This window comes from Heptranchias perlo, chromosome 34 (assembly GCF_035084215.1).
Source record: "Heptranchias perlo isolate sHepPer1 chromosome 34, sHepPer1.hap1, whole genome shotgun sequence".
Classification (NCBI taxonomy): Eukaryota; Metazoa; Chordata; class Chondrichthyes; order Hexanchiformes; family Hexanchidae; genus Heptranchias; species Heptranchias perlo.
Genome location: NC_090358.1, coordinates 15,562,023 through 15,584,382, shown reverse-complemented (window position 1 = coordinate 15,584,382; position 22,360 = coordinate 15,562,023). Strand labels below are relative to the sequence as shown.

At 38.9% G+C, this 22,360-nt stretch overlaps 1 protein-coding gene across 3 annotated transcripts in view; it reads left to right on the top strand.

The window, feature by feature from the left end:
* mindy2 (MINDY lysine 48 deubiquitinase 2) overlaps positions 1-22,360 on the top strand; it is a 54,693-nt gene that overhangs the window by 14,296 nt on the left and 18,037 nt on the right. For 2 of the 3 annotated variants that reach the window (XM_067971502.1, XM_067971501.1), the window contains exons 4-6: positions 5,876-6,034; positions 8,758-8,860; positions 12,423-12,565. In XM_067971502.1, coding sequence (XP_067827603.1) covers positions 5,876-6,034; positions 8,758-8,860; positions 12,423-12,565 — 405 coding nt within the window. The remainder of the gene's footprint in view (positions 1-5,875; positions 6,035-8,757; positions 8,861-12,422; positions 12,566-22,360) is intronic. The other variant, XM_067971503.1, reaches the window with a different exon arrangement.

Sequence of the window (22,360 nt, the reverse complement as noted above, 5' to 3'; positions counted from 1 at the left end):
TTATTTAGATTTTCAGTGATTTTTAATTTGGAGACACAAGCACAGTTTTTGTGGATTTTTATGTTATATCAGAGATCTGGTTGACCAAAAAAAAGAAGTAAAATTGTTAAAAACTTGTTTTTTTTTTCCCCTCACGGGAACTTATATGTACGAAAGGTGCATTGTATTCATTTCTGAGATTTGCTGCCATGCTTATCAATTGTAAACAATTTTACAACACCAAGTTATAGTCCAACAATTTTATTTTAAAATCCACAAGCTTTCGGAGGCTTCCTCCTTCCTCAGGTGAGTGTGGAAATGAAACCCTCGAACCTATCGCATTTATAAATCACAGAACAATGCCTGGTGATTACAGAAGTCTTTTCAACTGCCCGTTGCCAAGGCAACCAAAGTGTTCAGACAGATAGGTGTTACCTAAAGGGCTACCGGATATACAAACGGCTAGAACAAAAAAAAACAGATGATGTGGAGATGCCAATTAAAAAAAACAACAGAGCGAGAGAGGCAGAAACATAGAAACATCCGGAAGGAAAAGACAGCAATTGACCCGTTATATTAAAAACAGATAACATTTGTTCGCTGGTGGGGTAACGTGTAGCGTGACATGAACCCAAGATCCCAGTTGAGGCCGTCCTCATGGGTGCGGAACTTGGCTATCAATTTCTGCTCGACGATGTTGCATTGTCGAGTGTCTCGAAGGCCGCCTTGGAGTACGCTCACCCGAAGGTCGGTGGCTGAATGTCCTTGACTGCTGAAGTGTTCCCCGACTGGGAGGGAACCCTCCTGTCTGGCGATTGTTGCGCGGTGTCTGTTCATCCGTTGTCGCAGCGTCTGCATGGTCTCGCCAATGTACCATGCTCTGGGGCATCCTTTCCTGCAACGTATGAGGTAGACAACGTTGGCCGAGTCACAGGAGTATGAACCGTGCACCTGGTGGGTGGTGTCCTCTCGTGTGATGGTGGGATCTGTGTCGATGATCTGGCACGTCTTGCAGAGGTTACCGCAGCAGGGTTGTGTGGTGTCGTGGACGCTGTTCTCCTGAAAGCTGGGTAATTTGCTGCGAACGATGGTCTGTTTGAGGTTGGGTGGCTGTTTAAAGGCGAGTAGTGGAGGTGTGGGGATGGCCATTGCGAGGTGTTCGTCGTCATTGATGACATGTTGAAGGCTGCGGAGAACATGGCGTAGTTTCTCCGCTCCGGGGAAGTACTGGACGACGAAGGGTACTCCGTTGGTTGCGTCCCGTGTTAGTCTTCTGAGGAGGTCTATGCGATTTTTCGCTGTGGCCCGTCTGAACTGTCGATCGATGAGTCGAGCGTCATATCCCGTTCTTACCAGGGCGTCTTTCAGCGTCTGTCGGTGTCCATCGCGTTCCTCCTCGTCTGAGCAGACCCTGCGTATTCGCAGGGCCTGTCCATAGGGGATGGCCTCTTTCCTCCTCGTCTGAGCAGACCCTGTGTATTCGCAGGGCCTGTCCATAGGGGATGGCCTCTTTCCTCCTCGTCTGAGCAGACCCTGTGTATTCGCAGGGCCTGTCCATAGGGGAAGGCCACAGTGAAAAATCGCATTGACCTCCTCAGAAGACTAACACTGGACGCAACCAACAGAGTACCCTTCGTCGTCCAGTACTTCCCCGGAGCGGAGAAACTACGCCATGTTCTCCGCAGCCTTCAACATGTCATCAATGACGACGAACACCTCGCTATGGCCATCCCCACACCTCCACTACTCGCCTTTAAACAGCCACCCAACCTCAAACAGACCATCATTCGCAGCAAATTACCCAGCTTTCAGGAGAACAGCGTCCACGACACCACACAACCCTGCCGCGGTAACCTCTGCAAGACATGCCAGATCATCGACACAGATCCCACCATCACACCACCCACCAGGTGCATGGTTCATACTCCTGTGACTCGGCCAACGTTGTCTACCTCATATGTTGCAGGAAAGGATGCCCCAGAGCATGGTACATTGGCGAGACCATGCAAACGCTGCGACAACGGATGAACGGACACCGCGCAACAATCGCCAGACAGGAGGGTTCCCTCCCAGTCGGGGAACACTTCAGCAGTCAAGGACATTCAGCCACCGACCTTCGGGTGAGCGTACTCCAAGGCGGCCTTCGAGACACTCGACAACGCAAAATCGTCGAGCAGAAATTGATAGCCAAGTTCCGCACCCATGAGGACGGCCTCAACCGGGATCTTGGGTTCATGTCACGCTACACGTTACCCCACCAGCGAACAAATGTTATCTGTTTTTAATATAACGGGTCAATTGCTGTCTTTTCCTTCCGGATGTTTCTATGTTTCTGCCTCTCTTGCTCTTTTTTTTAATTGGCATCTCCACATCATCTGTTTTTTTTTGTTCTGGCCATTTGTATATCCGGTAGCCCTGTAGGTAACACCTATCTGTCTGAACACTTTGGTTGCCTTGGCAACGGGCAGTTGAAAAGACTTCTGTAATCACCAGGCATTGTTCTGTGATTTATAAATGCGATAGGTTCGAGGATTTCATTTCCACATTCACCTGAGGAAGGAGGAAGCCTCCGAAAGCTTGTGGATTTTAAAATAAAATTGTTGGACTATAACTTGGTGTTGTAAAATTGTTTACAATTTTCAACCCCAGTCCATCACTGGCATCTCCACATCATGCTTATCAAATGCACACAGTGGATTTGCCTATGTTATGCAGTTGAATTCATAAGTCTTCAAGAAGGTCACTTGCTTGTATAGTCTTAGTGACAATCAATTTTGATACCTTCATCAATCAGCTGCTTTTTAAAAACGTTTTTTCTCTTCAGCTTTCTTTGCCATATTTTCTTCTTTCCCCTCCTCTTAAGGTGTTGACTTCTCGCTGAAGTACAGTTCGACTGGCATCAGTCACTTCTTGGTGTTTTGCCCAATTGTTAATTATTCATGTTGTGGAAGAATATTTGATTGGGCGGGTGCGGCATCATAGCTGAGATGGTTCCTAGTCTCAGCTGTTGTCCACATGCTCACTCCCAGCAGGGGTTGGTGGAAAGTGGTCTGAGACCATTTGTAGTACCACGACTGAGATCAGCAAGAGGCTGAGCACTGACTGGGCATTGAACAGGAGACTTTCTTGGTATATACAGCTCCTTTACTCACCAGTTTAGCCAACTGAGCCATTGGGAACTTTCAGTTGTGATTGAAGTGTTTCATTTGCAACTGCACTTGAGGACCATATTTGTATTGGTAAAACATAGTTCCATTTTCTTTGGGTTGTACTGTGGGTTAGTTTTTAATTTTTAAGCAAAACTGTTTAGACACTATGGAATTGTTTCTTTTTACATTCAATGCTTTCCCTTTTTAATTTATTTTCTCTGATCGGTTAGCTGTAATCATAGATTCTAAAATGAGGAAAGGAAATAAACATACTCTAATTTCATGAAGACTGTCAAGCTATCATTAGTAAATCGATCATTTTAGAAAAAAACAGTCCTTTTGAATGACTGGAAAGAAGAGTCAAAATGTAATGAAATCTTGTGTACCTGTAGGAGATGCTCAGGAAGCACAAAAGGGTGAGGGGACAGCAAACGCATGAGTTATAATGTAAAGTTAGGATCACTACTCCCTGAAATTAAGATGTGGAGATGCCGGTGATGGACTGGGGTTGACAATTGTAAACAATTTTACAACACCAAGTTATAGTCCAGCAATTTTATTTTAAATTCACTTTAAATTAATTCATGGTATAGTGAGAGGTGGCAGTAAAGGAGCCTAAAAGCTGTAAATTGTGCTTTTCTCTGGAGACCCCCTTTACTTGTAAGTTTAGTTTGTAGCCAGTCATTGTCTTCTCTTTGCTTTATAAGACACAGATGCTAAAGAGGGGCAATTTATTTTTTTATAAAGGAAATAATAAGCATCGCTGTCATGCCCATGTATCACATACAAACTGGCCCTACATAATACGCTTGACAGTTTAACTTTATTCTCTTTTATATTACTCAGCTGGGTGAATAAATCTGCTGATGTGTCACATTAATGCAAAGAAGTTCAATAATTTATTTTGCATTAATCTTCATAAATGTTAGATTAAAAAAACTCCTGAATGAGACTGTTTCATCACAGTTAGAACTAGTAGTTTTTTTGGATAATTGGGGAAAATAAACGTAATTGGTCTTGATTGGTTATGGGAAAAGCGGAAAGAACGTTAGCTTTTTAAAAAATTTACAGTATTTACATGGGCATTTCTCATTTTTATATATCCTTACTAAAAAGCAAGACAGACTTGCATTTATAACTGTAGTTATTATCTTGTAAGCTTTTTGTCCTAGGGAGACTTAGTGTGCCTAACTAAAATTTTAATCAATTTTCTATTTCTGGAGCTATGCTGCGTATAAATAGCTTGATGCATGACAAATTCTGAATGTGCACAAAAACTTGGCTGCAGAATCACACTTCTGCATAAACCTTTCCATTAAAATATAATATCTACTTGGTGTGTGGTGTAACACATTCAGCATTAAGGAAAATAAAAACTAACAAAATATAAGTGGAATCGCTATTATTTGCGCTCTTAATATCTACTATCCAAATTATCCACCAGAATTTTCAAAAGGGGAAAACCTTTGGAAATCATTCTCATTACATTCTGTTCATATTTCACCTCCTCTTGATGAATAAAGCTACATTCTTCTTTCCTGTGCCTCGGGATAAACTAACTTCAAAAAGCATTTGTAAATGAAAATTGAAAGTCTTGCTATTGATAATACAGATTCAAACTCAAAGAAATTAAGGACAATCAATAGGGGACCAAATAAGTCTGAGCCATCTAATTCAGAATGTGAATTACACAGAAGTTGTCTGGAACAAATATTGATGTTTTGTCGAGCCATTATATTTGATATTCAGTCATCATTGTAGTTTACTATGCAGTAATTCAGTATATCTGTATAGAAAACTGAAAAGAAAAGCAAATATCTGTGAGTGATGCAATTCAATTGTGCTTTAATGGATATTGGAAAATCTAGGCTCGTATCTTCACTAGAATATCATCTTGCAACAAGAAACAAGTATCGCAAACTGCACAGAATTAATGGTGCAAATCTGTGTTACCACTACATGGCACGTCATATTGCCATGTAGTGGTAACGCAGATTTGCACCATTAATTCTGTGCAGTTTTCGATTCTTGTTGCAAGATGGTCTTCTAGTGAAGATAAGAACCTAGATTTTCCAATATGGATGCAGTTTATACACCCAAATGGGTTTTGCAACGACACAAGTAGAACTGTGCTATTTGTATCCACTTTTTTGAGGTCAACTCATTATTGTAAATGTGCAAAACTGCAGGTGCAGATTTATATTTGTGAAGAGACCACATTGATGATAGGAGAAGAAAACTGTGTGGAAGTAAAATTTCAAGTCATGGGGACAATTAAAGGAGAATGTCACAATGGAGTGCAGAGCCTCAAAAGGGATCCACCCCATCAGCAGCCTTGCCCAAAGGGACAGATAATAACGAAGGAAGGTGCAGACAATTGACAGAGCAGGCAGTGGTGCAAGCATCCCTATAAGGCTAGTGTAGAATTTCCTTTGGTCTGTTTAATTTTTTTGTGCTCCTCAGTTAGAGATTAACACCTTGTTGTATCTTGATACATAACTTGAGCCTTAAGCTGTGTACTTTGGGTAAGTGTAGGATCAGGCTTAGTTCTGATACCTCTGACAATTAAACAGTCCAGTGACACCGTCTGAGTTCCTATGAAGAATGGTCAGTTGGGCAAGGTACCAATAACTAAATCCCTGCATTGAACAAAGTTTCATGTATTTTACAGTTAGCCCTTTTTATTTTAATCCTTTGAGTTTCTATACTCTTAAATCTTGAATTTTCCTTTTCTGTTTCTGAAACAGAATATGAGTGATGCAATGGCCATACTACACAAGCTGCAGACGGGACTGGATGTAAATGTAAAGTTTACTGGTGTAAGAGTATTCGAATATACACCTGAGTGCATCGTATTTGACCTCCTTGATATTGCACTTTACCATGGATGGTTGGTGGACCCTCAGGTAAGAATAAATTCAAGAAAAATAAGTTGAAGTTTGAAGTGTATCTCAATCTGCAATCTTTCTTTAGACTTAGCTTCGATTATTGTGCTTATATTTCTGCCGACTTTTTCCTGGTCATGGTTCCTACTTCCTTCAGCTAGTCAGGTGGCACTGCGAGGGCTACTGGCATTCTACAGTTGATCTCCAGTGTATGAAGTTAGAAATAAGGACAAGATGCAACACAAGTTAAGCCTTTTGCTTCATTCCCCTTATCCCTGAATCCCTCAGGTCTAGCACCCACCTTAACAAAGTAGCTAACTTTAGCAGCTTGGTGAAACACATTGATCTGAAACAGGTAAGTTTAATTGTCAGGTAATGTTTGACTAATCCACAACTTCCTGGTTGGCAGTCAATTTGCTTGTTCATAAGTATTTCTACTCCATTCCTTGCGTTCTTTTTCAATATTATTATTACATCATATGTATGCTAATATAATTTTATGTTTATTCAAGAACCTTTGTTTTTTGACAGACATAGAGCCCTGGGATCCCAGTTCAATAGTTAAGCTGCATTTGAGGGAGTTGATAAACTGCACACTCGGATTCAGAGAAATTATTCGCTGAGTTTTCTTGATAAAATACTACATTATGACTTTTAAAAATAAGTTTTCACTGATGTTTTGGTGAATTAAGTTCCTTGAGCAGGACAGTTTGATTCAGACTAAATAACATTGCCAATAAAACAGGAAACTGTCAGTGATACCATCATGAGAGATGAACTGGGTGATATTTGATGAAGACTAAGATTTAAAAAAAATTCCCGTTTTTGAAATGTGGTTCAATGCTGTGGATTGCAGAATAAGGTTGATGTGTTGGATAATAAGCATGAGGATCTTGATCAGTGTCATGCAAGATCCTGTTTAAAAAGGACAGATGTGGGCCTCCAATTTTATATGTACTTTTATGATGAAATAATACTGATATACTTGGTAACACTTTTAAAGCTGACCGGAGCAACTTATATATTTGACAAGAATTAAATACCTTCAGAGTAATTTTAGGCAGCCCGCTGTCTGTAATAGAAGAGTGCTAGACTGTTCTTTAAGATACCCAGATTTGAATCTTTGTCTTCACTGATTCAGAAAGAATGATGTTTAGTGGTTGTACTGGTCCAGAAGCTAATAGTTTCAAAATATTCAAATCCAAGACATTTTGCAAGAGACTGTCTAGAATTGTATTATTACAATGCAAAACCTGCCACAGGAGGCTCTTAACATTATATGTACAATGTATAACATATAGATAGTAGATCTTCCCTTATTTTGGAAGTAAGTAGAGATTGCAGCATCTCAATTTATTCTACAGGTCCAATGGCTTCAAAAATTTCTGCTGGCTATTACTCAAAGAAATGAGTTGTTGACCTTAGATCTGTGAAATTTTACTTCCTGGTTAATTGAGAGGTGCACTCTGGGTTTCCCCAAGGGTTGAAGGTCAAAGCAGATATCTTAGATGAACTGTTTCAATCTAGTGATTTTCAAACTTTTTCTGTGGGGGACCTTATGCATTCTTGGGGAACCCGTGCAAATATTGTTTCATGCCTGCAGCAGCTCTGTCCCAGCTTCCAAAAAAAAATGTTTGCTACCCAAAGGAAAGCAGCATTATCACTATTGATACATATTTATTAGTATACGGAAATAATGTACTAGTACATCAACGAATAGAGGAAAATATGTAGAGTGCAGAGACAGAGCAAATAGAAATCTGAGAGCCTTAAAGATGTCCGTTTGAAGCCTGCTTTCTAATACGAAGAAGTTAGCAGAGGTGTGTTGGTGTGTATTTTGGGGGAGGAGGGAGATGAAGGGATGCAAATTACAGAAAATAAATTAGCTAACACGGCTAGCTGGTTCCACTGCCATCCAGAGCGTTGTCATTTTTCTCATTCTACATGCGTTTAAATTTTCCTTCTTCTTTACACGCTATACTGTGAAGTTATATAAGGATATGATGTAAGTGTAATTTGAGAGGTTTACTGTAAAAGGTGTGAGTTAACAGCGTTATGTAATCCTCCATTTCAATTAATTTAAAACTAGTACTTCCACTTACCAAAAAGTATTCTGGGCAGAAGCTGAGAAACTGTCATCCATATGCAAGTCTTGTGTAGTTCTCTGATCATGAGTTTTTGAAAACATCAACAGACAGCTCAGTACATCTTGGGAAAACTGAGCTGGTGTGAAGATATGTTTTGCATTATGGTGAATCTTCAAACTAATCAGTGAAGACCAGCAAAAGAAATGCCGTAGCCATAGATAGATGTTAAATTAGAAATAAAAATCACGCCAATGGACTTTTAGTTTTTTGGGGGGCAAATTAAGTCTTTGGTAATGCATCTCAATAAGCAGAAAAGAAAATATTTCAGATTATAGAAGGATAGATTTACTTTAAACTAATGACATACGAACAGGAGTAGGCCATTCAGACCCTTGAGCTTGTTCTGCATTACATTATAGTTTACGCCACTCAGACACGAGTTTTTTGGGGGGGATGGAGAAAGTATACATCTTCACAGTATGCCAGTCGTTTCTGTATCCTCAGTAGTTTCATCTTCATGATGCTGCAGATCTTTTTCTGCAATATACGTCATGGCATGTGTCTGAGATTGCAAATTGTGTAAAATGGGGATACGTAGTGCTAGAAATCTTGTTGAAGTCTCAAACTTAATTTTCTGCTGATAATTCTGTTCTATAGAATGCTGATGTAGCGAAGGCAGTGGGAATGTGCAGTTATAACCAGCTGGTGGAGAAGATTATCTTCTGTAAACAGTCAGAGAACAGTGAACTAGTCAGTGAAGGTAAGGAAGAATGAAATTTTCTGGTTTTCTTTGATAGTAGTAGATACTAAGAAAGGAAACTGCTGCATTGCTTATCAAGGGAAGTATTGTCCAGCAATTTCAAATGTAGTCTTGAGCTGAATGCACTTAAAACAATGCAATAATTGATGGTTAGCAAAGGTGACTAAAGCAAATATTGTAATGAAAAGAACCAAATCTATAAGCCTGACAGTTACCAATCATTGTGATATAATTTAGATTTTGTAGAGCTGAGTAATTCTGACAGCATAGCAAACAGCTAATACACGATCATGTGTTTTTTAAGAATTCCCTGTGTGCCTTGTTCCGAATCGATGGTAGTATGAGTGCGAGAAATTCTGGTTGTAAGCACCACCAAATATATAGAAGTCTTTGATTCATTGATTCTGCACCAGGTAATCTCTCTAGCAGTTTAAAAGTGGGCAGGAAACATGCAGTAATTTCTGCTTCAGCCATTAATATGTGGGTGAGTCGCATGCAGTTTCTGAACCCCATTGTGCTATCAGCTGGGCACAAATAAGACCAAAATATAATGGTCAGAGACTTTGACAAGTCATTGTAATTTAAAATTGTTTCTTTAAGATTAATGAAAATGGACTCCGCTTTTAGTGTTGAGACTTAAATCAGCACAAATGATTCAAATTCTACAAGTTGACAGTTTTTAAAAATGTACATTTACAAGGCATTCCTTTGGCATTGCAGACTGGTAGGCTAACTGTGCCTTGGAGCAGTAGCACCCAAGATTGTGCATGTGATTTCCCACGAGTTTCTGATGTCAATTGGGTCATAAGGAGGAAATGCTGAGGTTAGCTGCTTTCCAACTGGAATGGAAAATCTACAGATGAATTGCTTCAAGCAGTGCATTTTTTATTTAGTGGCCAATTATCTACTTGTTGGACATGGATTTGTGCAAGTGCTGGGAGGAAGAGGGTTTGGAGAATATAAATTGAAGAAAATAAAAATGTATCACAGGCAAAGCAAGCGCATGTATTGTTTTCTGCGATTAGGTTGACAAATTTGTTAATTTATATAACTTCTTACTCCCAGTTTGGATCATCCCTGTAGTCTATCTGTATTTGCACCTCTATCAAGAAAACTAAAAGTTAATTCACACACATTCGGTAGCATTTTATTATTGGTGTGAATGCATGATGTTACAGAACTTCTTTAAAGTTGTACCTAAGCTTCTACTAAGGGCACCTCACCCATATAAAAAGAATAATTTGGGTTCTGGCTGTGCTTTGCACTTCTGTTTGTGGCTGTAGTGATCCTACACAATTATTGTGTTCCACTATTGAAACAACTGACATTCATTGTTGTAAAGGAAATTTTTACCTATTTTCAACACAGATTATCTGTATTGCAGGAAAACCTGTCAAATTGCCATTTCATTGTGTCACATATTATTTGAGATTTTTATCGGTTTGGTTATAGAAGAATGGCACAGCCAATTTTAGACCTTAATTTCTGTATAGGAAATTTTCTTTATGTGCATTTATTTTGACAAGACCCACGAATTTATTAAGGTATCCCCTTCCCCTTATCTTGGGTCTCTTTGGACAGATAATACGACTTGGTGAGAAGATAGGCAGGTGATATACTCTCAGGCCTGTCTGTTTAAACCAGGGTACTTGGAGTTATGTGCAACTGATTTGGGTTAACTCCACTTGGGAATTTTTCCCTCTTTCCATATCAGAAGTGCCTGTCTTCCATGCCCCTGATAACATAATTTGAAATTGGAAACCTGTAATATGGATGATTGTAGCAGTGCATTGATACTAATGCTTGTGCTACTGTACATTGAGGGCTCAGCATGCTGCACTCCCAGTGTGTGAGTAGTGTATAGAAGAGAATCAGATGAGTTTATATGAATAATAAGTCTTTTCCACTTTATCTTATTCCCATTAGGTGTATAGTTTTGTTAAAACTGTTGTCCCTAGTCATTATTATAGAAACCTGTTTAAATTTTTATTTTTGCCATCAACCCTGTTAGTATTTTAGGTACCAACTCTTCACCAATGGATTCGTCCAACCATTAGTAATATTTCTGTACTCTGCATACTTGGATGGGTTATAAACTATCCTAGTCTTGTAAATGTAAAAAGCATCTTTCAAAATATGGTATATGTATCAGATGATACTTAATTCACTACTTATTTTACATGTAAAAAGCTAAATGAATACTAAAGCATTTTGGCCTGCAGAATTTCTAGACTGTAGTAATATGGAAACACAAGTAGCAGTAATAAAGTGAAACACTGCTACTTGAGTTTCTTGCTGTAAAATTAAAACAATACTGTGCCCAACTGGTGTCCCATGTCCCATCCAGCAGTATGGAAACATGAGCTCCCTATTGATCCTATCACTTCACTCAAGAAGCTCGTGTCACTTTAGGGTGCTTTTTGCAATATTTTTGAAATACTGAAGGAATTAATTTCAGGTTAATGTATGGAGATTGTCTTGTTGACTGCCATCATTCTTGTGTGTTATCCCATTCTAATCTCTATTTAGTATGAGATACTGGGAAACCATTTTAGACTTTAAAAATTGTGACTGTTGTTTTTCATAATTTCAAGTATTTTGTTGGACATTTCTAGTTTTGTTCACAACTTTTTTGGGGAGAGGGGAGCAGTGAGAAGTGTTTGGATTGGAACATAATGAATTATCTAAGGTTGTGGTCTCTTGTACTGCCACATAGTTTGGAAGTGCCAATCCTCCTACCAATTTATTTGCAGATTAAGTGAAATGGATTCACTTACGATTGTCCAAAGCACCATGAGATTTTTCCTCTCCACGCTCACCCTGTCCGTACAATTTGTTTTCCTTTTCTCCTGAAGGTGCTGAGTTATATGAGGCATTTTTCCTCGAGTGTCTTCCAATATCCCACTTGAGTAGCCATTCTTCATGTGAGAGCGTTGGTGATGACTGCTAGCAGGTTATTCAACTGATAAGGCATCACAGCCAAATCAGATCCTGTCCAAACATATGCAATTTCCAGAAGAGGGTCATTGAATAGAAATTAGGAGCAAGAACCACTGCAGTTTGTCCTCTCCCTAGCCCAGGAGTGATTAGGCCAATTTTAGCCCCCTCACTACCACCGTGGCTGAGATCAGCTAACTGAACACAGACTGGGAATTGAACCTTGGATTTTCTGCTCCGGATGGCCTTCATCAGATGAGCCATTGAGGACATGTTTTTTTTAAATCATTTTCTTTCTTCGGTTCTGTATAAGCAACACATTACAGGAAACCGAATACAAGCATGACAGTTTTGGCAGACCTGAGAAACCTACTGTCGCTATTTTGTTCACAGCAATATTTCAGTAGAAGCTATTGTAACAATAGTTGAATTATTTAATAAGAGATGTGACCATCACACGCTTTGAAGTATAAATCTACTTCATTAACTCTTAGAATGGGCGCTGACCTTTGACATTCCCTCTCGGAGATCCTTGAATTCCTAGCTTTCCATGTGCCTGTGATGAGTTCAGACCAGTGTTTGTATTTGGCTGGAATAATCTGAATGGCTTTTTATGTGTCCATAGGATTTGTTGCAGAACAGTTTCTGAACAGCACGGCAACCCAGCTGACATACCACGGGTTGTGTGAACTAATTTCCACGGTTGAAGAAGGAGAATTGTGTGTGTTCTTCAGAAATAACCATTTTAGTACTATGACAAAACACAAGGTATTCCTTCAAATTTTCAAAGATTTATTTTAAGACTCAGCACTCTGTACTCTAAATTGTTACCTGTTGGAATAAGACAAGATTATACCGAAATGGACTGCCCTACAAATACAGCGACCTACGGGAACTGGCAGAACACAAAATGTGAACTGTTAGTTGATCCTTGTTGCAGAAAATGTTTCTTATGGAACACTAGCTCATGGAGAATAATAGATGTCATATTTCTTTTGTCAAAATACTAATTTACACAGGGAATTGAGTTATATTTGGATCAAGTGGACTCTGAAATTGAACCAGAACTTACTAAGTGCATATTTGATCAAAGTTGAATTTGATTTAGTGTGCATTATTGTAAATGATGTAGGATGAGCTGGCCTCCAATGTCTGCCACCCTAATATTTACCCAAAGGCATTTGCAGATGAGTCATATCCTTGATTTGTGATTAGGTTGATGTTCACCCAACTCTTTAAAAACAATGCAAGCAGCTGAAGGAAAATCTACCAGATTGTATACTTCAGTGCCCAGCTTAAGACTGACACATTATTGTCCCTTCAGCAATACCTTGTAATGATATAACTGTCATGAACAACAAATTCCTGAGTTAGCAGCATGTTCTGCTGTTGAGATTCTGGCACAATGACACATCTGCAGCTGGTACTGTTTCTGCATAGTTAGTGGATGGGAGGTGAGCTGTGGTGCAAAATCCCTGACCACCTCCCCAGACCATCTGATTAACATAGCTGGTAGAATGGGTAGCCAACCTGCTCCCAGGCTCCACCTATACTCCTGCAGGTCAGCACTTGGAGCAGCCCTTCTCAGAACCTCCTAACTACAGTAACGGAGAGATCACTAACTCAGCAGAGCAAAAGTGAAGTGATTGAAGCCGTTAACCTCTCCTTCTGCAACTCCCAGACTGCTATTTGCTGCTCGGTGGCCAGTGCCACCATGACTCAAATAGTTTATCCCAGCTGATATCTTCCAAAGGAAGGTTAAAATTAATTTGAAAAATGGGAAGGGGAGATAGGTTAACTGCAGGCAGTCGTACAGCTGTCTGAGGCATTGGAATTTTATGATATCAGGAAGTGTTAGATTGATTCTTGACTGAGGCTTTCTGCAGTGTGTTTAAAAAAAAAATCTATCTATCTATCCTCAATGGCCAACAATGCTTTGGCTTAATGTCGTATCCTCTGGCAATGCAGCACTGCCTCAGGACTGAACTGAAGTGTCGGCCTAGATCATACACTCAAGTCCTAGACTGGGGTTTACAACGAAGTCTACAACTTTCTAACTGAGGGGCATGAGGGCTACCAAAGTGGCACTTGGGAGCAGATCACCCACTCATTCCCCTTGACTAAGAAATGCTTTATGAAGTGGATTTTTTTTTTATTTTCAAGAAATTCTGTTTCCTCTCTTCTTTCCCCACTGGCCGACCCCCCCCCCCCCCCCCACCTCTTTTTTAAAAAAACCTTCAGGATAAGATCTACAGTGGTCTTTACCCTGAGTTTCTGCACTGGTAATTTAGCTTGATTATTTTTTTCCTTTTTTCTTTTCTGTGTACAGTTCTTGTTTATTACTGGTTTCATGACCACCACTGCCATTTACCTGCTTATAAGAAGGCTGGGGAGTTGAGATGTAATCTCTTGGAACGGAGCCAAACCCTCCTAATCTCATGGGCCCATGTTCACTCTCTGTCAAGCTCCCAACAAGACTAGTTGTTCATGAAAAATCAGGTTGGAGGTCTTACTTTTTAACAGATTCCTCTGTGGATGGGGGGTGGTGGGACTGGGTAGGGAAATCACAGCTGAGCCCAATCCTATCCACACACACACACACACACACACTTTCCAGCAAATGTCACTTGATAACAATCAGGAGTGGGAGTCCTATTTGAATTTTTTCCTATCTCTAACCGAGGTGCACTGAGACCAATTGCAGCACCTGTGTGTCCTAATTGAGATCAACTAACTCAGTACAGATTGGAGAGCAAATCTTGGCCGAATTGTACACTGGACTGTGAATTTACCAAATGGACCATTGGGGAGTTGTGGTATATGTTCTCACTCATTTTTTAATTTTAATTTAAAATCATGAAGTTTATCAGAATAAATCACATTTATACACATTATGCACTATTAATGTGACATACAAATAATAGTTCAAAAATTCTACCCAGAAATTTGGCAAATAAGAAGAAAAAAAATGAATAAAAGGGTATACATCACAAATCTGAGGCAAAGAGAAATCATAGAGAAAAATATCTTCTGCAAAAATGTTACAATACATTTTATGATGGGGTAGAAAGATTTCTTTGTTTGAAGATACTGTATTGTACTGTCAGCTTGGTTCTGTTGGTAGCACATTCAGCTCTGAGTCAGAAGGTTATGCGTTCAAACCTCACTACAGATATGAGTGCATCATCTAAGTTGACTCTTCATTGCGGTATTGAGGGAGTGCTGCATGTTGAAGGTGCTGTCTTCAATGTGAAATTAAATTAAAGCTCTGTCTGCCTGCCCAGGTGGACGTAATCGATCCTATGGCATTATTTAAAGAAGACCAGGGGTCCTGGCATCCTGGTTAACATACCTCCCTCAACCAAAACCACCCAAAACAGATTGTCTGGATTTCATTCATTTGCTGTGTGTGCAACCTGTACCCAAATTAATTGCCATGTTAGGCTACATATTAGTGATTGCACCTCAAAAATAATCTATCGTGATAAAATGAATCATGTTCTGAGTACTTGTTAAACTGCTATACAAATGCAAGCTTGCTCATTTTTCTTATGCGATGTGGTATTTTGGTCCTTTGGTGAATGCTTTATTTAGCAGGTTCAACAGTTATAGTTTTCCATTAGTGACATTTGCAAGTCTGTTCATTTGTTCTTATCTACTTCTTGATCAGATTTCACAAGATTCTCTACCAGCACCTTACAAGTGGAATTTTTTTAATGAGCCCTGTTCTACTTACAATCGTAAATATATACAGCACAGAAGAAGGCTGTTTGGCCCATTGTGTCTGCCAGTTATGTGCTAGACCATTCCAAAACTAATTCCATCGCCCTGCCCTTTCCCCGTGTCCCCATTTCCTTGTTTGCTTCAAATGTTTATCTATTCCTTTTTGCCACATGGAGTAGCTGTCTCAGCTACTACTCCATGTGACAAAGGGAGACTTCATGCTTCAACAAATTTGCATTTCTAAAAAAAAATCTCCTAACTTCTTAGTCTTGAAGTGGCAGCAATTTTAAACTATCAACACTGATTCCCCAATCAGAGCAAATTGCCTATTCCTCTTCATCCTATCAAAATCCTTCATGATTTAAAAAAAATTGTTATTAAACCTCCTCTTAGTCTTCTTTGCTTCAGTGAAAATAAACCAAGTGCCTTGAGTCTGTTATAACGCACAGCAGGTCAGTGTCCATTGAGAGAAAGACACATTAACCTTTCAGATGTTGTCCTTCAGAAGTGAAAACTGAAAGATGAAGATGCATCTTAATAGAATCAGAAAAAAAGGGAGGAGGAAGAGCGAACAAAAGCACAAGCAAACAACAGATACTGGAATTACAAAGGGCTGCTTCATGGGTGAATTTTCTGTAACCATTTCACCCATTAACTTTCCGTCTCTGATTCCAGTATATGTTGTTTACTTCTGTTTTAAGGACCCTTTTTTAAAAATTCTGTTAAAATGCTTATTCTTTCAGTCTTCAGTTCTGAAGAAGGACATTGTCCAAAATATTAATCTGTCTTTTTCTCTCTCTAATCTGTGGTGGGCCCAAGCAAATTACATGGGCCCTGTGCACAAATGAAATAATGCTTGTAGGTTTCTTCTAAATAGTGACTTCTTGCTTTGACGATTTATTGAGTTAGTTGAGCAAAACGAATGCCTCCTTATTTTTAATTTCTCAATCAGCTGACCTTTTGCCAGTCTGATCAGCGCAAATAACATTCACTCCCCTGAATTAAAGCGCTGTTGTTTATTTTGAGTAGCAGTCTGGCAGACCACACCATATGGCAATGTAATCTTATGCACATCATAAGCAAATTTTAAGTTGACATTTTCTACAGGCTTGGCTCAAGTGCAGAGATTACCTCTACTGACTGGTATTAGAGTTTAATAAGTAGAGCCTGTTTTTTCTTTCCCATTTTGTGCATAAGTAACTGAGCAGAGATAAGAGTAATAAATTACTCTCATTAGTCATTTGCTTGTACATTAAGGAAGATATGAAGGTATTGTTATCTGCATCAGTGAACAGAAGTTTCTCATTAATGCTGAAAATTCTAGGAAACAGATGGGCTTTATTCATATGTGGTTTAGAGGCCCAGCTGTGACCTATATTAATCGTTTTACCAGTAGGATGATCAGGCAAATCATACTAAAAATTGTACATTTTAACTGGGTTTATTTTATAAAATGCTATCTATTAAAGATTTATTTTAGATACATCAGTGCAAGAAACAGCTATTCAATCTAGGAGACTTTTACAGAGTACCATTGTTATTAGTTAACCCAAGTTCTTGATCTTGCAGAAGATGTTACAGGTTTATATCAGTTTTTAAAATGAAAACTGTGTATTTTGCTTTCAAACTAGCAATTTTACCAATGTGGATATCTGGATTTCTGTATGTTCTGCTTATGTTTTATTCAGGAAATTAGCCTATGTTACTAGTACATACAGGATAGCCTGCCTGAGCCTGTTTTGAGTGTAACACTTTAAGGGATTGACATGACCTCAAGTTTGAGTAGCTTATTACCATGAATATTAATGTGTTACTGACATGAAATAAACTCTTTTGTATGTCGCATGTTGAAGTGAATTTTCTACCATTTTGGGAAAATCTCTTAATTGAGATTCTGACATCTCCCCTCTTCTTCCCCACCCTCTCCCAATGCCTGTACTATCTGGTTCAAACTCCTGATATTTGAGGTTTATTTTGTTATAGAATAATGAAGGTTCATGTGTAGTGTAAGTTTTTTTTGAGAAGATGGGCAGGGAAGATTTTATTTGCTATTGGCATTTGATGCCCAGCTTCTATATATTTAAGTTCAGGGTGGATCTTGCAGATTTGTGGCCAGGATAGTATTGAAATCTATGCTTGAACACAGAAAATAATTAGTTTAAACTTTGAAAAGATCAGCTAGTTAAATTCTGTTGGTTCCAGCTGTTTGTGTAGTTGAATTTGAATGTTCACTTAAATAGCCAGGATTTCACAGCTTGCTGCAGGTTTATAGTGGGACTATCAGAATTCACATACTGCTGTATATGCAATATGAATGTACCTTCTTTGTAGAAAATACTGCATAGAACCCTTGAGACAAGAGGAATATGTTTTTTTGTGAAATCACTAGTTGTACATGTTGTCGGTGAGTGTCTTAAAATGTTAAAATACGACTGGGAATATCATGAATTTTACATAAGCCATGAAAATTACATGAATTTTTTTTACGTGCAAAACAATTTTTCAGCAAGCTGGACCTCAGTATCATACAGTAGAGGAAACCATTCTGAAATGATAAAACACGATGGAATTTCAAGTGTTGTTAATGTGTATAGCTTCTGTTCTGTTAAGCCTGTATAGTTTAAAGCAGGGGTGATTTAAAGGTGTGCATGCGAAGCTCTGACCTTTTTCTTTTCCTGATCTACCACAGATTTCTTACATTTTTGTATTTAAAATGACTATGCTTTTTGAGCTTCAGTTTCCCAGCCTACTGAGCACATGCAAGCACTAGTGCTCATTAATTTCCACTGATGTTGAGATCACTAAATTTATGATTTCACTGTACAAACATGGGCGCACATAAATCTGGCTGTAAGTTTGGCTTCATTGGCTTCAGATATATGTAGCTGTAGTTAGCCTGTTTTATTGTTACTTCAACAGCTATGAATGGTATTTTAGGATCTAATCCTTTGAAGCGTTTTGTCTTGTTCTTTAGCTTCTGTGTGCAGTGGTTTGGAAAGCTGTAGAATAGCATCATATATAGATAGAAGGAATTAAAAACAAATGAAAGAGCTGAATAAGTTAAGGAGCTATTGAGGGTGTCAACCAAATAATATCTTGGTGTCAGGATTAAAAAGATTCAGACAACTTTAGGACAGCTGAAGAAATGACTTCTCAAACTTTCACTCTGATGTGCTGCTTTCTGTATGCACAGATCAACCATCAAAGTAGCTACAGCAGGATTGTAATTGTAGCCTGCAATACTCATTATATCCAATTTTCTAAAGGCTTTATTTTTAATGAGGCCCGAAAGGAATTGGTATTGAGCTCCCTGTCTGCAAATGATGTCTATATAGCATCATAACTTAAATTAGGTAAATAAATACATTTATTTTAAGAATTGTTTTCCTTGGTGTTGGTAATACAGAATAAATTCTGGTTTTTATTTTAACAATTCTGATTTTTAATCATATTTCATTGCTCCATTTTGTCCCATCATTCCTTGGTTGACAGAGTCTGCAGACGAGCTCCCTTCCAGGCTATGTTAATGCTGCCCTTCAGTTTGCCACTTGAAGGTATGAGAGCACTTCCAGAAGGTGACTCTCACCATTTATTTTTCCTTTTTCATCCCTTCTCCCATGTTTTATAGTCAGGCTACAAATTAAAGGCATAGAGTTGGGATAGATGGGGGTACTGGAGAAACAGAATTGAGAAAAGAAATATGAGACTGTTAAGAAATAAAGGAAGGGGAGACTGGAAGAAAATCTTAACATGAAAGACCGTTTCTTCTGAGATCTGGAAAAACCTACCCAGGCAGGTACCACTAATGATTGTATTCCATTAGAATTTAGCAAACTGAAGTATCAACAGAGAAATTATGGTTTCATTAAGTGGAGCAGGGCAAAAATCAAAAAGGTGACATCCCATCAGGAATGGAATCTGTAAGCCAAAGTGTTTGTCATTAGATATAAAACAAAAACTTGCATTTATATAGTGCCTTTAACGTAGTAAAATGTCCCATGGTGAGATCTGTGATCAATTGTGGTGATAGTGATCCTTTCAGTATAGCAGGAGTCCTGCAAGTCTGGCAGGAAGTCCTATTAGCAATTATTCCCAAGGTCAGTATTTAGAGATCCTTTCACACCAGTGCAGATAAGTTTTCATGCACTTTGAGTGACGATTAGTAGTGTTATGATTCTCGTGGAAGTTTGCCAGCAACTTGCTGTTCTGGTTTGAGGTTATGAAAGTTTATGCCAGGAGTTCAGAACCTTGTAATATAGACAGATTGCTTGTTCTTAACTGAAAATCCAATGCTGTTGTGCTACTGTAGATTAAGCTTTATGCAATACATTGGAGGCTGGGTACTCTTATACGAACACGTATATTAAAGAAAGGATCATCTGGGAGTGGAAGAAGTGTGATATTTTGAACTAAGGGCAAAAGTATAGATGATACGGTGGACTTGATGTTTAGCTGATATTTTTACACTTTATTAATTTGGATGACAAAAAAGCCCAATTAATTTCACGACATAGTTGCTAAGATTGGCAAAAGGTGGGAAGTGGTGTTCCACAAGGATCGGTGCTGGAACCACTGTTGTTCACAATTTACATAAATGACTTGGAGCCAGGCATGGGAAGCACAACTTCAAAATTTGCGGAGGACACCAAATTGAGGAGTTTAGTTAATACTGAGGATGACTGTGCAAAATACAGGAAGACGTTAATAAACTTGCAGAATGGGTGTGTAATTTGCAAATGAATTTTAATATAGATAAATGTGAGTTGGTACATTTTGGTAGGAAAATAAGGAGGCCACATACTCCTTGGAAAATAATAGTCTAAATGGGGTAGGGGAGCAGAGGGACCTGGGGGTACAGCTATATAAATCACTAAAAGTAGCGACGCAGGTTTATAAGGCCATTTTTTTAAAAAAAAGCAAACAAAGTACTGTGGTTCATTTCTAGAGGGATAGAATTGAAAAGCAGAGAAGTAATGTTAAACTTGTATAGAACCTTAATTAGACCACACTGTGAACAGTTCTGGTCTCCATATTATAAAAGGGAAATGGGGCACTGGAGAAGGTGTAAAATAGATTTACTCGGATGATATCAGAAATGAGAGGTTCTACCAATCAGGAAAGATTGAATAGGCTGGGGCTCTTTTCTCTAGAAAAGAGAAAGTTGAGGGGTGACCTGATAGAGGTCTTTAAGATTATGAAAGGGTTTAATAGAGTAGATGTAGAAAAGATTTTTTCCACTTGTGGAGGAGACCAGAACTAGGGACCATAAATATAAGATAGTCATTAATAAATCTAATAGGGAATTCAGGAGAAACTCCTTTACCCAGAGAGTGGTTGGAATGTGGAACTCGCTACCACAAGGAATAGTTGAGGCAACTAGCATAGATGCATTTAAGGGGAAACTAGATAAACACATGAAGGAGAAAGGAATAGAAGGATATGTTGTAGGGATTCGATGAAGAAGGGTGGGAACATAAACACTGGCGTGACCTGTAAGGCTGAATGGCCTGTTTCTGTGCTATACATTCTATGTAATTCTGAGGATTCTTATTGCATTGAGCCAGTGCTTTGTTGACATAACTGAGCAACCTTCTGTTAAACTGCAGAACACATTTTGGATCACACTCTTATCAGTTTACCATGATCTGCTTAATAAGCAGTGGGTCACTAAGGAGAGGGCAGAAGTTACGTTAGTAGTGTGCCAATTTTATTTCCTCCCCTTCTGAAGACATTGACCTTCACTGGGCTATAGGTCCATGGCCACCAGTCACCCTCTGGTATGTTATCCAAGTAGCCATTATTTGTGTGATAATTGGCAGGGATTGCCTTACTGACTGCCTGGGAAGGTCAGAGCTAAAACTGATCGTGGCTTTACTTGGCATCCACATATGCGCCCTTCCAGTAGGAATAGCTGTATAGCAATGAACAATGAGAACCATAGCAAATTGAGTTTTCCAATTCCCCCTTTTTTTTTTTCCCCCTTCCCTTCCATAACTCAGGAGTGCTTTGAGGCTTTATCTCTGAGCCATTGGGAGAGCTAGCACCACCATTTCAGGAAGCTCAGTGACCTTAATCACCATGCTGTAAAAGTTAGAGGAGATGGGGCCTATTGTGGCGCACATCCTCCAGTTGTTGTTCATTTATAGGGAGAAACACTGTTGGGTTAGGTGTCCACCGCCACCTTTCAAAAAGAATAAACTTGAAAGACATTAAGATATGCTCCTGCATCCTGTGGTAGAATGATCTTAATATTTTGAGTATGTTATGTGAGGGTATTTCCTCCCCAGTACTGTGCTGAAATTCTGTTGTGCTGACTGGAAAGTGTGTTCGAAACCTACTCACCTGGCTTGTTTGAATATTCACCAGGGTTAAACTGCACTGTGGTGCTAAATGAAATGGATATGTGAGGGGCTTGAGGCACTGTAAATAACACAAAAATTCAGCCCTTCAATTTAATTGTTTTGGAAATGGCAGCTACATTTAGTATTTTTTGGATATTGCCCCTCAAAGTATGATTAAAATCATCTTTCCATTTTCATTTACAGTTCGTGAAGGTTCTTGCATTTTTCTGATGATGCAGGATTAGTAATTTGGATGTTTAAAGTTTTGTGGCATCTACTTTGTATAACATACGGATGTCAGTAGACATGCAAAAATCCTTCTATTTCATAATAGAGCAGGACAAAGGTCATCTGTGGGTCTTGACAACTGGCAGATCTGCTGCGTCACATTGTGTATCTCCCTCCATGCATAGCATGCTTGACTGAAATATATCATCCCTGGTTGGGAAAAGGAACTTGGTGTGAAAAGGACTAGTTCCTGAAAAAGTTTTGGACGTGT